The sequence below is a fragment of the Parasteatoda tepidariorum genome, chromosome 9 (assembly GCF_043381705.1).
Source record: "Parasteatoda tepidariorum isolate YZ-2023 chromosome 9, CAS_Ptep_4.0, whole genome shotgun sequence".
In the NCBI taxonomy this organism is placed as follows: Eukaryota; Metazoa; Arthropoda; class Arachnida; order Araneae; family Theridiidae; genus Parasteatoda; species Parasteatoda tepidariorum.
In genome coordinates, this window is record NC_092212.1 from 24530903 (window position 1) to 24546441 (window position 15539).

The 15539-nt window shown below is 30.0% G+C and overlaps 1 protein-coding gene across 1 annotated transcript in view; it reads right to left on the reverse strand.

The window, feature by feature from the left end:
• Positions 1 to 15539, reverse strand: part of LOC107445048 (MAM and LDL-receptor class A domain-containing protein 1) — a 157602-nt gene that overhangs the window by 92155 nt on the left and 49908 nt on the right. Inside the window, exons 23-31 of the mRNA XM_071185771.1 lie at positions 14391 to 14523; positions 12994 to 13075; positions 10044 to 10184; positions 8447 to 8712; positions 6739 to 6829; positions 5694 to 5774; positions 5150 to 5266; positions 4695 to 4972; positions 2179 to 2263 (exon numbers count right to left, since the gene is read on the reverse strand). Coding sequence (XP_071041872.1) covers positions 2179 to 2263; positions 4695 to 4972; positions 5150 to 5266; positions 5694 to 5774; positions 6739 to 6829; positions 8447 to 8712; positions 10044 to 10184; positions 12994 to 13075; positions 14391 to 14523 — 1274 coding nt within the window. The remainder of the gene's footprint in view (positions 1 to 2178; positions 2264 to 4694; positions 4973 to 5149; positions 5267 to 5693; positions 5775 to 6738; positions 6830 to 8446; positions 8713 to 10043; positions 10185 to 12993; positions 13076 to 14390; positions 14524 to 15539) is intronic.

The window sequence follows — 15539 nt, forward strand, 5'->3', positions numbered from 1 at the left end:
ACCACCGGGTCCTCCGACTGATTCGAGGATTGCAGCTACGATAGTCTTCACGTATTTCCCGGATGTCCCTCTATGGGACGGGTCGGGGTTTAAGCTCCGCTTACTTTAATTTTAAAAAAATCCGAATCTAATGTTTTCCCTTTTTCTCGTCTATATTTAGTAAACAAAAAAAGCTTATTTTACTTTAATTAAAAAAAATCCGAATCTAATGTTTTCCCTTTTCCTCGTCTATATTGAGCAAACAAGAAAAACCTACTTTACTTTAATTAAAAAAAATCCGAATCTAATGTTTTCCCTTTTTCTCGTCTATATTTAGCAAACAAAAAAAAAGCTTATTTTATTTTAATTAAAAAAAATCCGAATCTAATGTTTTCCCTTTTTCTCGTCTATATTGAGCAAACAAGAAAAACTTACTTTACTTTAATTAAAAAAAATCCGAATCTAATGTTTTCCCTTTTTCTCGTCTATATTTAGCAAACAAAAAAAGCTTATTTTACTTTAATTAAAAAAAAATCCGAATCTGATGTTTTCCCTTTTTTTTTGTATTATACTACACGATGAATTTTCCAACCTTAAAAAAACATCCATTTATCTTTCTTGTTCTTCATGTCCTTGGAAGAAAATTTTTTTTGTCTCGATAGCATAACTGCTGCTTCATTAAATGATGGTGGTAGATCTAAAGATTCAATCTTCCTCATCCCTATTAGATTCCATAAACCATTAAAACTGTTGAAATTGCCTTGGTTTGTCTGGAAATGATTCACAAAGCCATCCGATCTTTGACACAATGCGAATGCTTCATAAAATCGGTATCAGGCACAATATTTAATAAGTGTTTTCGTACCAGAATCATGTTTGTCAGAATTGATTTAAAACTACGTATTATGAAACCATTAACAATACAATCTTTGAAATTTTCTTTCCAGGTGGAAAATTTTAAGCTTAAGGCTTATAACGCCTTTAATTTTTTTCGGTGGATATTACAAATTACACAAGACTCCAACTTATCTAGCACCATTTTCACAAGCTGTTTTCTGCACTAATTTTTTAAAGAATTTATTATTCCTAGATCTCATGGTTGAAGCTAACTCGTGCAAATTACAGGAAAATGCTCTATTTAAACATTTTTAAGTCCAATTTCTAGTACACTGAGCGATGATTAATGTCACTTTGGGCTTTTATACTCATCAAATCACTTAAATTATCAACTAACAGTTGGATGAAAGATGACTCGGATTTAAGGGAAATAGTATTAGAGGACTCTCTAAATACTTTTAAACTATTGATATAAGAAATATAGGGAGTCCAAGTGGAAAAGTCGTTAAAAGCAGGAAACGTTATTCGCTAGATACATTAAATCCGAGCTTTACTGTTATTACAGGAATGAGCATCTCGTGAACTGAAAAGTGCATACGAGAGAGTTTGGTCTGTTATTACAGGAATGAACATTTCGTGCAATGAAAAGTGCATACGAGATAGTTTGTTTGCACTGTTATTACAGGAATGAATATCTCGTGAAATGAAAAGTGCATACGAGAGAGTTTGCACTGTTATTACAGGAATGAACATCTCGTGAAATGAAAAGTGCATACGAGAGAGTTTGCACTGTTATTACAGGAATGAACATCTCGTGAAATGAAAAGAGCAAACGAGAGAGTTTGCTACAAAACGGTTACTTAATGTTTTATGTTTGAAATAAAATGTTTTACCTAATACATAAGCAATCGTAATATTATTATCTCTGAACATAATCATCATTGTTTACTTTGTTATGAGTTTGACACTAAGATATACACTAATTTGACACTAATATAGAGCGGCTTATAAAAAAAATTATTTTTTTCAGTTTTGTGAACGCGTATTAATACGCATAAAATCTTGGTTACCGCTATACATTATTTCTTCAGAATTTCTGCAGAAAAATAATGTTGGTCACAAGGTTATTGAGATGTTATTTTTTCGTCACCGAGTAATTTAAGTTTTCTTTTAGTCTGTAAATTTTTTTGCTTTTCAAAATAAAGTGAAAAATTACTTACATAGAAATTGAATCACACTTATAAAACACGATAGATAAAATTGCAGTAAATAAAACAATTCTTCAGTAAAACTGTTTAATTTTAAAATAGCGAAGAATGCTTATGTCGAGAAATTCAAATATAAAAACTTTCTTTTTCTTACCTTCACAAATGCCTTCCGAGACAGAAATATCGTCTATTGCAATGTATCCCATAGTGTTATTACCTGCTTTACCCAACAAAAATACCTGAATAAAAATTCAAAAGAATTAATTAATTAAACGTCTATTGCAATGCATCCCATAGTGTTATTACCTGCTTTACCCAACAAAAATACCTGAATAAAAATTAAAAATAAGTAATTAATTAAACGTCTATTGCAATGTATCCCATAGTGTTATTACCTGCTTTACCCAACAAAAATACCTGAATAAAAATTAAAAAGAATTAATTAATTAAACATTAAAAAATGGTTTATTAGTTTCTTTGACTCTTTCTTATAAACATATTTTCTTTAACACAAAACTAAAACTTATAAGATTATTCTACCACTTTTCATTTTTACTCAAACTTCTCATAATACGTAATTAATTAACCCTCATTAAAATAACCTCATATAAAATTCCCAATTTTTTCAATTGCAACGGATCACTAATATTGTAAAAAAAGTTTTAGGCCCACTAACTACTAAATGTATATAAATAAACAGTATAAAGACAAATAGAGATTAGAGAGATTTAGATATAGAGATATAATAGTGATTTATCAGATTCTTTCTTTTTATTCATGGAAGTCATGGATGATTTTATCATAGACAATTTTGGTATAAGCACAGTTAATTAGCACAGGCAATTTTGGTTCTAAGCTACTTAATTGGAATACCTTATTCTGACATTTATAACTCGCATAAAATTTTCAGCAAACAATATTTCATTGACTTGGGGCAATTGATTTGATTAACTGATGCAAACTTCCGTCCCCAAATAATGACTTGACTTTGATTATCTAATTTGCCGTTTAAATACATATATTTGAAACAAAGTATCTAAATAACATTGACAGTTGATTTGAAAGTGACAGAAGAATGTAAACCGGTGGATGAGCGGTAGTGCTCCGCGCTGTCGTGCCACAGGTCCCTGGTTTGATCCTCGGACCGGGCAAGGTTGACTCAGACTTTTATCCCTTCAGTGGGTCGATAAATGAGTACCAAACATGCTTGGGAACTAAACACTGGGTGTTCCGCGTTCGGCTGACCACCTAATCGGAACATCTGCTCCTGCACCCCAGAGCCTAAAGGTTAAGAAAACTGAGATGGGCACAGTAGGCCTTGGCCCTCAACGGGCTGTCGCGCCACTGAGTTTAATATACATCAAAAATTTTATGTATGCTGTTATATTGTATACAATTGATGACGATATCTCTCTTAAAAGTAATCCAAACATCTAGACAGAATATGTGGAAAGTTGAAAAATCATAATTAAAGTTTTAAAATCCCTAAAATAATTTAAGTGATTCTATGTTCAAAGATATTATGACCTATTACATTAAAATATACTTTCCATGGGGAGAAATAAGCAATTCAAATTTTATTAATAACAAAAGATTGTTGGGTATTACAAATCATACCCACCCGAAAATCAATGGATGTTCTTACTTTCTAAGACTTCTTACTTTCGTATTTTACTTTCCCTCTCGAAAAAATAATCTATTCATGTTTCATAAATGATAAAATATTGTTTCGTCTTATAAAGCTAAATCATGCCAGCGTTATTAAATGATCCTGTTTTCAAAGATATTAAGACTTTTTAATTTCGTGTTACCAAGAGAAATAATCTATTCATATTTTATGAATGATAAAATATTGTTTTGTAGTAATTATATAGTAAATTCACCTAAGTGTTCTTATTGTTCTAATGTTCCTATTCTAAGTGTTCTAACGTTTCTATTTTTAAAGACATTAGGACTTCTTACTTTTGTATTTCACTTTCCTTCAAGAAGAAATAATCTATTTATATTTTATGAATGATAAAATATTGTTTTGTCTTATATAGTAAATTTACCCAAGTGTTCTTTTTGTTCTAATGTTCCTATTCTAAGTGTTCTACTGTTCCTATTTTTAAAGACATTAGGATTTCTTACTTTTGCGTTTCGCTTTCCTTCAAGAAGAAATAATCTATTTATATTTCATGAATGATAAAATATTGTTTTGTAGTAGTTACATAGTAAATTCACCTAAGTGTTCTTATTGTTCTAATGTTCCGATTCTAAGTGTTCTAATGTTCCTATTTTTAAAGACATTAGGACTTCTTACTTTTGCGTTTCACTTTCCTTCAAGAAGAAATAATCTATTTATATTTTATGAATGATAAAATATTGTTTTGTCTTACATAGCAAATTCACCTGAGTGTTCTTATTGTTCTAATGTTCCTATTTTTAAAGACATTAGGACTTCTTACTTTTGCATTTCACATTCCTTCAAGAAGAAATAATCTATTTATTATTATTTAGGAATGATAAAATATTGTTTGCGATTTGTGAAGCAAATCCCTCCAAACGTTATTAATTGCTCCTTTTTTCAAAGAAAATAAGATTTCTCATTTCCGTTTTCTATTGAGAGAAATTATCAATTGACACTTTATGAAGTACAAAATATTGTTTCGTTTCACAAAGCAAACCCACCCAAAAGTCATTAAATGCTGAATCCATCACTGGTGAGGGTATCACAGACACTAAGGCTTCCTTCCATTCTGCATTCGTAGGGTCTTTGATCAACATAAGTTGATCTGCTTTTTTAAAGTCACTACTGACAAACACTTGCAGAGTTGCTCCATTCTGATAACTGGGTATGGCGTACCATATCTTCAGACAGACACCGGACGGTGCACGTAAGCGCTCAGACATGTAAACAGCTGTCTTCCCAAAGCTGGTGAATCTTGGATCCAGAAGCATGTAAAAACCTTAAAAAAATAATAAATATCAGTGATACAAGTATTTTAACAATAATATATTAATAATATGCTAATTGCTTTAGTTCGGAGTTAATGTTATAGTGGAACAATGAATTTATTTCACTGATTTTTTCTTAATTTCGTTGTACTATTGATTTCCTAGGAAGAGATAATGTATTGATTTACCTTGAGGTGTTCCTAGTGTGTGATCTCTTGGTGGTCCGAAATATTCTTCCCCAATCCAACGAATCCAGTCAAAGTCATCTTTCAACATATCAGTCGGTACATCAGCAGACAGAGCTCCTGAAATAATTTTCTACGTTAATTCTTTGCTGCACAAATATAATGATTAAGTTATTAAAATATATTTTTGCTTAATTCAGGGCGCATCTCGTTACTACAAAACGCGCCTAAGTGTTTTTTTTTAATATAAATTATTTATAATTGTTCAGTATTTTGTTCTCTAGTGTCACTCTGTTATTTTCTCTTTATAGTTGTCTTGTGTCAATGACTTGCTAAATGCTACACCTATTTGATTTATAATATATGATAAAGTGATTATCTTCAGAGCTTTTGAGGGGAAATTTCAGTGTCTGATATAAAAATATAAAATAAAAATAAAAAAATTTAAAATTACGAAAAAGATTTACACCCGTGCCAACTTAAGAACCATCCACCAGAAATTAAGTTTTAACATGCTAAAAAAGCTCATAATGAGTATGATACTTACTTAATACAGGAGCGTCTTTTACTTCAATAGGCGGCCGGACATTTTCCCAAAGGCAGTTCTCTTCTTCGAAATCACATGCACCTGTTAATCAGAAAACATATATATACATAATACCTAACACTGTTGACAGAAATACAGAAATTTTTAATTTCATATTATTAAACTTATTAATTTTTACGACCATATTTTTTTATTAAAATTTTTAATTTAAAAAGATTACAATTTTAGAAATGTGTGCTGATATCAAAGTTAATGTCTCGTTTTGTTTTATTGAAAATTTTTATTAGTAAAGTTCTTCAACCAGAGTAGCGAAAATCGAATTATAAGATCAAAAGTTATTCCACATTTAGGATTGTTGCAAACTTATCTTTAATATTATAAAGCATTTCGAAATCCGAGCTTTAAATAATGGCAGCGTATGCGAGTTTTACTTAGGAATATGTAGTTTTCAAGTAAGTAAATTCATGAATGTAATAAAATATTTTTAAAAAAACTAAATTAATTAAACTTAAGGAATATTTTTGATTATTTTTAAATATTTCACAAATTATAAATTTTAATTTTTAGAAATTTTTGCCTACTGTAGGATATTTTTATAGTGTATTTCTTCTTATTTTGATCATGAAACGATATCGATTAAACTCAAATAATAAGATATTTATATCTCATAAAGCTTTCTTAAAAATTACTTGAATCGAATAATTTTCCACCTTTCTTACGATTTTTCATTGCGATTGAAAATTCCAACCAACGAAGAAAAATTCGATTACATTTTTACATAGAGATTCACTTTGTAAAGTCATTCGAACAAAAAAAATAATTCTAAAATATTATTGCTTTAAGTGATAAAATTAAACTAAATGCTGCCCGATATATTGGACGCTACATTTTAAGAGAATATATACTTACTATTCAATTTTTCATTATTAGTTATAATATTTTTTAAACCGAAATAAAGAAGCAAACCAAATCTTCAAAATGCTACACAATAATTTTGTTCGTACCTTATTATATTAAACTTATAGAAACAATAATAACAGTTTACCTGGATCATTACAAGCTCGGTTGACTATTGTAATGTCATCAATTGCTACTTGACCGTAACCACCATTTCCAACTTCTGTTTCAAAAACAACCTTAAAAAATAAAAGATAATTGCTTAATTTTTTTATTTCTTTTTTATCTCACGCATATTATTCATAAAAATATCGGTTCATAAGTCAAATTATCATCATTTTTCTGTCGATATTTTTTGTTAGTTTGGTGTCTGCAGTTTAAATGGAAAATTAAATCAAAGACTGAAGCATAAATTACTAAGTTTATGTATTTTGTTATCTCACGCAAATTATTCATAAAAATATCGGATCATAAGTCAAATTATCATCATTTATCTGTCGATATTTTTTTATATTTAGGTGTCTGCAGTTTAAATGGAAAATTAAATTAATCACTGAAGCATAAATTAGTGAGTTTATGTATTATGCTATCTCACGCACATTATTCATAAAAATATCGGTTCATAAGTCAAATTGTCATAATTTTTCTGTCGATATTTTTTGTTATTTAGGTGTCTGCTGTTTAAGTGGAAAATTAAATTAAGCACTGAAGCATAAATTAGTGAGTTTATGTATTATGTTATCTCACGCACATTATTCATAAAAATATCGGTTCATAAGTCAAATTATCATCATTTATCTGTCGATATTTTTTTATATTTAAGTGTCTGCAGTTTAAATGGAAAATTAAATTAAACACTGAAGCATAAATTAGTGAGTTTATGTAGTATGTTATCTCACGCACATTATTCATAAAAATATCGGTTCATAAGTCAAATAGTCATAATTTTTCTGTCGATATTTTTTGTTATTTAGGTGTCTGCTGTTTAAGTGGAAAATTAAATTAAAGACTGAAGCATAAATTACTTAGTTTATGTATAAATTAAAGAGCAAAACACCTAAATTACTAAGTTTAAACATAAATTCGAGCGAAGACTAAGTTAGTTAGAATTTATGTTTCGTTGCTTTTGCTTGAATTAAAAGTAGATTGGAGGTTCTGTTGTCAAATGAAATGCTACTTTTCGGAGCAAAGAAAGCGATGTTTTTTTTCTTTTTTTTGAAACTGTTGAGAGTTTCTAACAGTCATTCATGCAATACTGATACTAAGCTGCGTTTTTTTTTCACCTTTAAGCAACGCCTTTTGCTCATAATTATGAAAATGGCGCAAAATGTCAACATAAAGAAATGTTGCTGCCATTTAAAAAGAAATGCGTGTGTGATCTAATTTTTCAATATTTTTCCTCCCCATATTGCTTGAACTCAAAAAAAATGAGCCAAAAACGATAAATGTTCATTGTATTAAACGATTTTTTGGCATAGTAAGTATGAAAAAAAAATTATTCATTGTTTTAAATAATTTTTCACAAATGGAAAAACCTCGTCTATTCCGTGAGGGCTGAAAAGTTCAATTCTGAGACCAAACAGTTCACTAAACTAAGTTAAAATAAATAGTATGAAATCAAAGCTTTACTTCAAGTGTGAGGTACTCAAACTGTGAATTTTCTTTTCTTTGTTAAAAAGGCGTAGAAAAAAACTTCTAAAAAAGACTTATATCTTCGTAAGTTATCCATCAAAAATCATACATCGTAATTATCCATCATTAATCGTACATGAAACTTGTCACATAATAAGCAGCAGATAAAGGTAGTTTTTTTGAAATTATTGAAATAAAATCTTTTGATATCAAATTATATTTACCTGCCAAGAAAGTTGTTTTGATATAACAGTGAAGCGAGCCCCATGCCAGAGAACTCCTTGACCAATAGATACTGACCACTGGGGATCCGAAATGCCATTATCTGTAGCGACATAGGTGTTAAGTGCGAGTTTGCTGACGTTGTAAATATGATAGTAAAATGTGACACAGCTAGATGCTTCAGAAGCAGGTCGCTTTGGACTGTATATGCGAGAGCGCAGAGATTTTTCGTTGCTTGTGCCATTAACACCAATGTAGAGATACTTTCCTGTAAGTAAAAATTATTTCATAATTATGAAATTGTGGAAGTAGGCTTAAATCTCCAGCGGTAAAAAAATACTTATTCCATATGTAATTTGAATTTATTATTTTTATTAAACTTTAAATTTATCATAGCAGTGATGATATAAGTTGTATTTCTGAAAAAGTAGTAAGACATTTACGTTGAAATTAAGTAGGTATTTTCTTTTCTTACGTTTCGAATTTTGTTGTTCAAAATTTCCTGCCCAAAAAAAGAAATTAAGAATAAGATTAATTTAATAGATAGAAGTTCACTAAGAACTATGACCATTTCTGGTTTAATTATCTAGTATTTTTAAACATCTAGTTTGCATTTTTAATGGATATATGTAACCAAACACAACGATTTAACATCATTACTAAGTAATAAACAAGACATTATCATAACAAAACGGTAAACATTAGCAGTTGGCATAACGTTACTAATTAGTTTTAAAATTAACACAGGTTTGGAATCTATATCCATATAATATACCAGAACCCATATAAAGAAATTAAGAAAATAATCTTATAGTAACATGTTCAGTAACATGTGTAGTCATCACTTTGTTAATTATCTAGCATATTAAAACATTTACCGTGCACTTTTACACTAAACTGGTATATCTATCTAATAGTAAACATTAGTAGTACACATAACGTTACTTCTTAGTTTTAAAATTGGCGCAATTGCGAAATTTCGTACTCAAATAGAGAAAATAAGACTAAGAATAATCTTATAGTAACATGTTCTCAGGTGTGGTCATTTCTGGGTTAATTATCAAGCATATTTAAAAAACTTTTGTTCACTTTAATACTAATCGGATACATGTAAATAAACTTGCGATACTTAAAACTACATAAATTATTTTTTTCAGAGTACAATATTTGAAAGTTTTAATATTTGTGACAAATCTGAGAGTTCATGAATAAAGTTCAAATAATAATAGTTATCTTCAGTGCTTGATCAGAATGTTTATCCCGACCTAGTGACAAACCTTAACTTTTTATATTACTGACTTATCTTATTTACAAAGCATTAACGGCAGTATTAGTGTGCTTTCGAGTTTTATCTCTTTTTTTTCAAAATTTCCTACTCGGGAAATAAATAGCATTGGCTTCTTATATTTACTTGCTCACTGCAATTTTCTGAAGATCGCACTATAGATCTTAGATCTCACCTGTTTCAAAACAAAGGAAGTGCTGGGCAAGATAGTATGTCTTGGTTTAAGTTTTTTGGAAAGTTTTAGAATTGCAAATAATTCTCAAATGGGAAAAAAGAATATATATAAATTCTTTTAAAGAAAAACTAAAACTTACCTTCAATAGATTGCGTCGTGTGGTCTGTAATTTTAACTAATGTTCCGTTATCTTCGCCTGATCTCACATCCCAATCCATATTATTTTTAGAGTCTTGAGTGTAGCTGCACATATCATCGTCGTCATCAAATGTGCACATTTCTAAAAAAAAACATACAACTTATTATTTTAAAAAAAATTTACTTACATCATTAAATTACAATATTATAAAAAAAGTTATTCAGATTGACATATACAAAACTTTATTTATTTCAATATCTGTGCAAATTGTTTGAAGTTTTAAAAATGGGCCCACATTACTAGAATCGTTCAAAACCACGGACAGCTGATATCAGCATATTTGCATAAAAAGATGTGAGCTACGTGGAATGCAAGATGGTGTCAAGAGAACAATGGGATATAGTTCTCAAATATTAGGGAAGAGTAACAATTTCTCGGCCTTTAAAAAGAATGTACCGTACAACAAATCTTTTTGAAGAGGTTTTCAACAGGTCTGTTGCTCCAGGGATCAATTTAGCTGAAAAAGATGTGCATTTATCCAAGTTAAAAGAAAGATCAAGGATCAATGGAGAGGAACGATCCTTAACCCTTTAAAGACTAATTCCCATTTTTTTCTTTCTTATAAGCTTTTCTTATAACAGCACAGTTTTTTTCACCATCGATGATATTACAAATAAGTTTTTTTAAAAATATGGAATCACACTTCTTGCAACTAGGCCCTAGAATATCGATGTCCCATTCGTCTTTTTGAGTGGGACACATGTTTCTCACCAGTGTCCAAGAGTAACACATGATAATAAAATGAGAAACCATAAAATCATTCAAATTATGGTTTAAAGAAAAGTATACATAATACTTATATTATGACACTCAATTTTTTCCTCAGTTTTATTTCCTCTGTTTTTCTCACGAAATAATGCATACATTTTCACAAAAGCGTAAAATGCTTTAAGCTTTGCGAGTTTTAGAATCAGTTTTTCAAGTTACAAATAAAAGGAAGGAAATTCAAAAGACTGTGATGTAGCATTCTACTTGGAGCGTCTGACAGGACATATATGTCCCGTCAGGTTCGAAAAGGTTAAGATTCCTGGTATTCTCTGTTTTTCGATTGGCGATCATGCACGATTTCCTCTATGTCTCCTTTACAGACTTAAAGCTGAAAGCAGCATTGCTTGTCCCCTGTGCTGCTGCAACCTGGTGATGATTGCGAATCACTCCACTCCTCCACCTCGCTCTGAAGAAGGGATCTATATTTACTCCCACTCTTTGGGAGGCTCAGAAACTTTTACATATTTCACTCTTTGACTCTTTCCCTTATTTCACTGTTTAGTTTTATTTGTTTGTATTTTACTTGATATTAATTCTTGTTCGTGTATCCATTTTTTGTATTTTTGGGGCTAAAAAAGCTATGTTCACTCCGGCATTGAATATATATGGAAAAAAAAGGTTCATCTCACTTTTGCCACAGTTATCGAGATCGTGGACACCTATGACTAGAAGGTGTCCGTCTCAGTCAGCGTCAGACAACGTGGTTTCGATGGAAGGAGAGGGAACAGAATGATGAGATCTATCATCGAATGCTGACGATGTGTCCAAACGATGCACCCTCAGGCAGGGGTGAAAGCGAGACGGAAAAGAGGAAAAGCTGGTAGTAAAACCATTTCAGTTATAGCTAGTTTTGGGGAGGAGTTTACTTATTCTTTTTTTTTAATTTTTCAACAATATCTACTCTATCTTGGAAAAGAAGCAGTTTTATATATATGCCAGAATTATAAAAGAAATCTTGATAGTTACAGATATTTCATTTTTTTCGAAAAAAATGCTGGAATGAAATGTTTTACGTACCAGGTTTTTCTCTTTTCCGTCTTGCTATATAAGGGCTTTCACCCATGCCCGAAAGCGGGACGAAAAAGAGAAAATACTGGTAGAAGAACTATTTCAATATTAGATAATATTCGGGAGGAGTTAATCTATTCTCAACAATAGCAATTCACTGTAACGAAAATTGTTCACTTCGATGAAGCAATTCAATATAAATTGTATCCGTTAAGAACAATTGGTAGTTATAGATTTTTATTATTCTCGAAAAAAAAGTATTAGTTTCCAGTTTTTACTCTTTTCCGTCTCGATATATATTGGCTTTCAGCCCTGTGCACCCTTAAAGAGTACAACTATGGCCAAGTTCAGCAGCGGAATGGAGGCCACAATAAAAAAACATCCCAAATAGCAACAAACAAGACAGCCGTGGCAAGTACATAACATTTAACGAGATGCAAAAAAAGTTAGAGCGATTCTAAGCCCAGCACCTTTAATCCTTCAAAGAATTGCATGCAATTGTCTTTAGGTGATCGAGCTCTAATATAGAATGATTTATCAAAGCTCGCAAAGCCATAGAATGATTCACCAAAGCCGATTCACAATGCACTCCTAAGAGGTTGTAGTGCATTGATTGTGCCAGGAATTAAAATTAAAGCATGTCAGAGTCAATCACTTTCAATTTACAGAAGAATTGCTTGCAATTATTTATAAGAGGTGCACCAACATTACTACAGAATGATTTTCCATGCACAGTTATCTGGGTACTGGGAACAAACAGACAAATAGTGAAAGCGCATTGATTTGGTCAATAATTTTAACTAATGTGCCATTCGGTTTTTTTTTTTTTTTTTTTTTTTTTTTTTTTTTTTTTTTTTTTTTTTTTTTTNTTTTTTTTTTTTTTTTTTTTGTTCATAAGTTGTATTTCACCTTGCGACATCATTTGTGTCATTAATTTCTGTACCAATATGACTTAAACATGAAGGTATATTTAGAAAAAAGGTAATATTAAGTGCCATCAGTGGTACTTAATATTGCCTTTCTTTATATTGAAATAATGCTATATTTAAAATAATATTCATATTAATAATCCTATATTTAATTGAATATTGCCTTAATATTGAAATAATCTTACTTGACGGTGGACAAGATCCTCCTTTTGCTTCAATGTCATCAATTGCTATTACACCGGTTTTCACTCGACCAGCAAATGATATCTAAAACAAACAATTCGAATCAAATTTGAAAAATGATTTTATTCAAACTAACAACAAAAAAAAAATCTTTGGCCCTATTATTACAATATTAGTAATTGCTTTCTTCAAGACTCCTATACTATCAGAGCTGACCTATCAAGCAATATTGGAGCAAACAAGTTCGCAAGTTAACGTTATGTTAGTATTAGTTATGTTATTACAGAGATGCCAACTGCGTCGGATACGCCAAAATAATTTAAAAAACGGTAAATATCAGCAAAGTAAATTTTGCAAATAGTTGACAATATTTGCTTGCTTTTAAAAATGTAAAGAACAATGCATACCCTCCAACTGCTACGGAATTTCCGTAGTTTCAGAAATCTTCTTTTCAGACGGTAGCAAAATTAATGTCTTAATATTTAAAAAAAATTAATTTTAGCGTAACTTGTCCACTATTACTTATAAAAGTGCAGGCCATATGGCTAGATTCTTAAGTTCTGATAAAAGTTTTGTGAGAGATCCATTTGCTTTAAAAATTTCTACTTTATTTCGCTACCACTAGAAAGAATTATTTTCAAAATCCTCATAAGCGGGAGGGTATGGCAATGTAATAAGTACTATAAAGTGGTGAATTATATAAGCCTATGCATCGTTTAGAAAGTCGGCCTGTCTAATTCAGGGGCTCTAGTTTTCTTAATATTAAAAAGGGGATGATGTATCTTTTAACTCTACATTTGGAAAAGTAGATTATATAAGTGTTAATTGAAATACATGCAAATATAATATGCATAGCAAATGGACTCTTAAAATTTCACTAATTTATTCCTTTTTTACATGAAAAAAAATTTTTTTTAATGTTTATTACGATTATTTATATTTTTGCATCTACATTTATTTCTTGTAAGCCATTGTTATATTTAAAGTAACACTTAATAATATTTCGCATAATATTTCGTTTTTCATTAATAAAATATAATAGAAAGTCAAAATTGTATTTTAATAATACTCTCTTGGTATTAATATAATATAATTTAAAGAGTATTTTTAGGAAGAACATGTTTATTTTACCACATAAAAGTAAAGACATGAGTTGTTTTTTCGCTTAAATAGCTTTGATGTCCAAATAATACATTTGGTTCAGCTTCACGAATTTAAATAAAATTCCAAATTAATATTAAAATTAATTGATTAATAAGTAAATAATTTGTGCTATATCATTAAAATAACATACAGTGTTTTGCATAAAAATTAGCGCATTAAGTAAATATATTCAAAATAAGGATAATAATAATGGAATTTTATTAATACTAAATAAGATTCCTGTTCCGTAACTTACTTTTGGACTGTTCAAGCTGCTTTTAACATGAACATAAGCATGCCTCCATTTATATCCATAGTTACCCCTTCTTTCCCAAAAGCTGACAAATGAAGTTCTCCATCTAACGGTATGCTGTGCTTGAAATCTCAACCTAAAAAGAAAATAATTCATTGTATCATTCAATCAGCAATAAATAAAATTTGCAATTTATATTACTGTGTTATATTCTGCTTTGCACTAAAAGGCAGCTACACTCTTGGATATTGTGGAGTTAGATATTCTAATATCGTTCGTACTTGCTTACCAAGAACCATGGAATCATGTAAATTATTACTTTTAAAATTTGATAACACGATTCTAAAGTTCAACTTGAAAGAAAACATTAGACCTCATTAAAGCTTCGTTTGAGGATTGTGAAAGGATCGAATTTACTTCCCAAGTTGAACTAGACTCTCGTGCAAATTTCGAAAACTCGATTACACGATTCTCACGTTTAATTTGAACTGAAATGTGCGTCCTCTTAGCACAGTGTTAAAGCTGAAGCACATTTGAACGGAATTATGGTTTAAAATACCAGTATCGTGATTTATTTTTGAACCGCTTTTCAGAAATTGTAGCTACGACGCTCAATGGTTCGAATTTGCTTGCCCATAGAGTGCCCATCCATAGAATGAACCAGGTGATAGTGTAAATTAACCCTAGTAAAATTTTATTATTCGATCCTGAATTTATACTTGAAGGAAAATATGAGCCACTTTAACCCTTTCACGCCGACTGTCACAAATACGTGACAGCAAAAAACCGTATCAATCAGGGTAAGAAGATAAAACTGGAAATCAAAGTATTTCTTTAGCAGTTTATTTGTGGGCGGAGTTATAATTTTTTTATTTATTTAATTCACCATTAATTTGTTCAAAATAAAACTATTTAGTTATACTTTGAATTAACATTGATTATATATATGATTAAACTAACAATAGTAAAACAATAAACGAAAAACAATCTGACTCAAACATATAACTGTATTTTGACTACGTAGAAATTCGCTTTCGTATTAGTTATTATGCTTTTATATATTTATATGTAGTGGTGGTCAAACTCATTTATAATTATCATTATAATTCAAAAAGTTAATTGGAATAACATGAGTCTCGCTACCACTTTAAA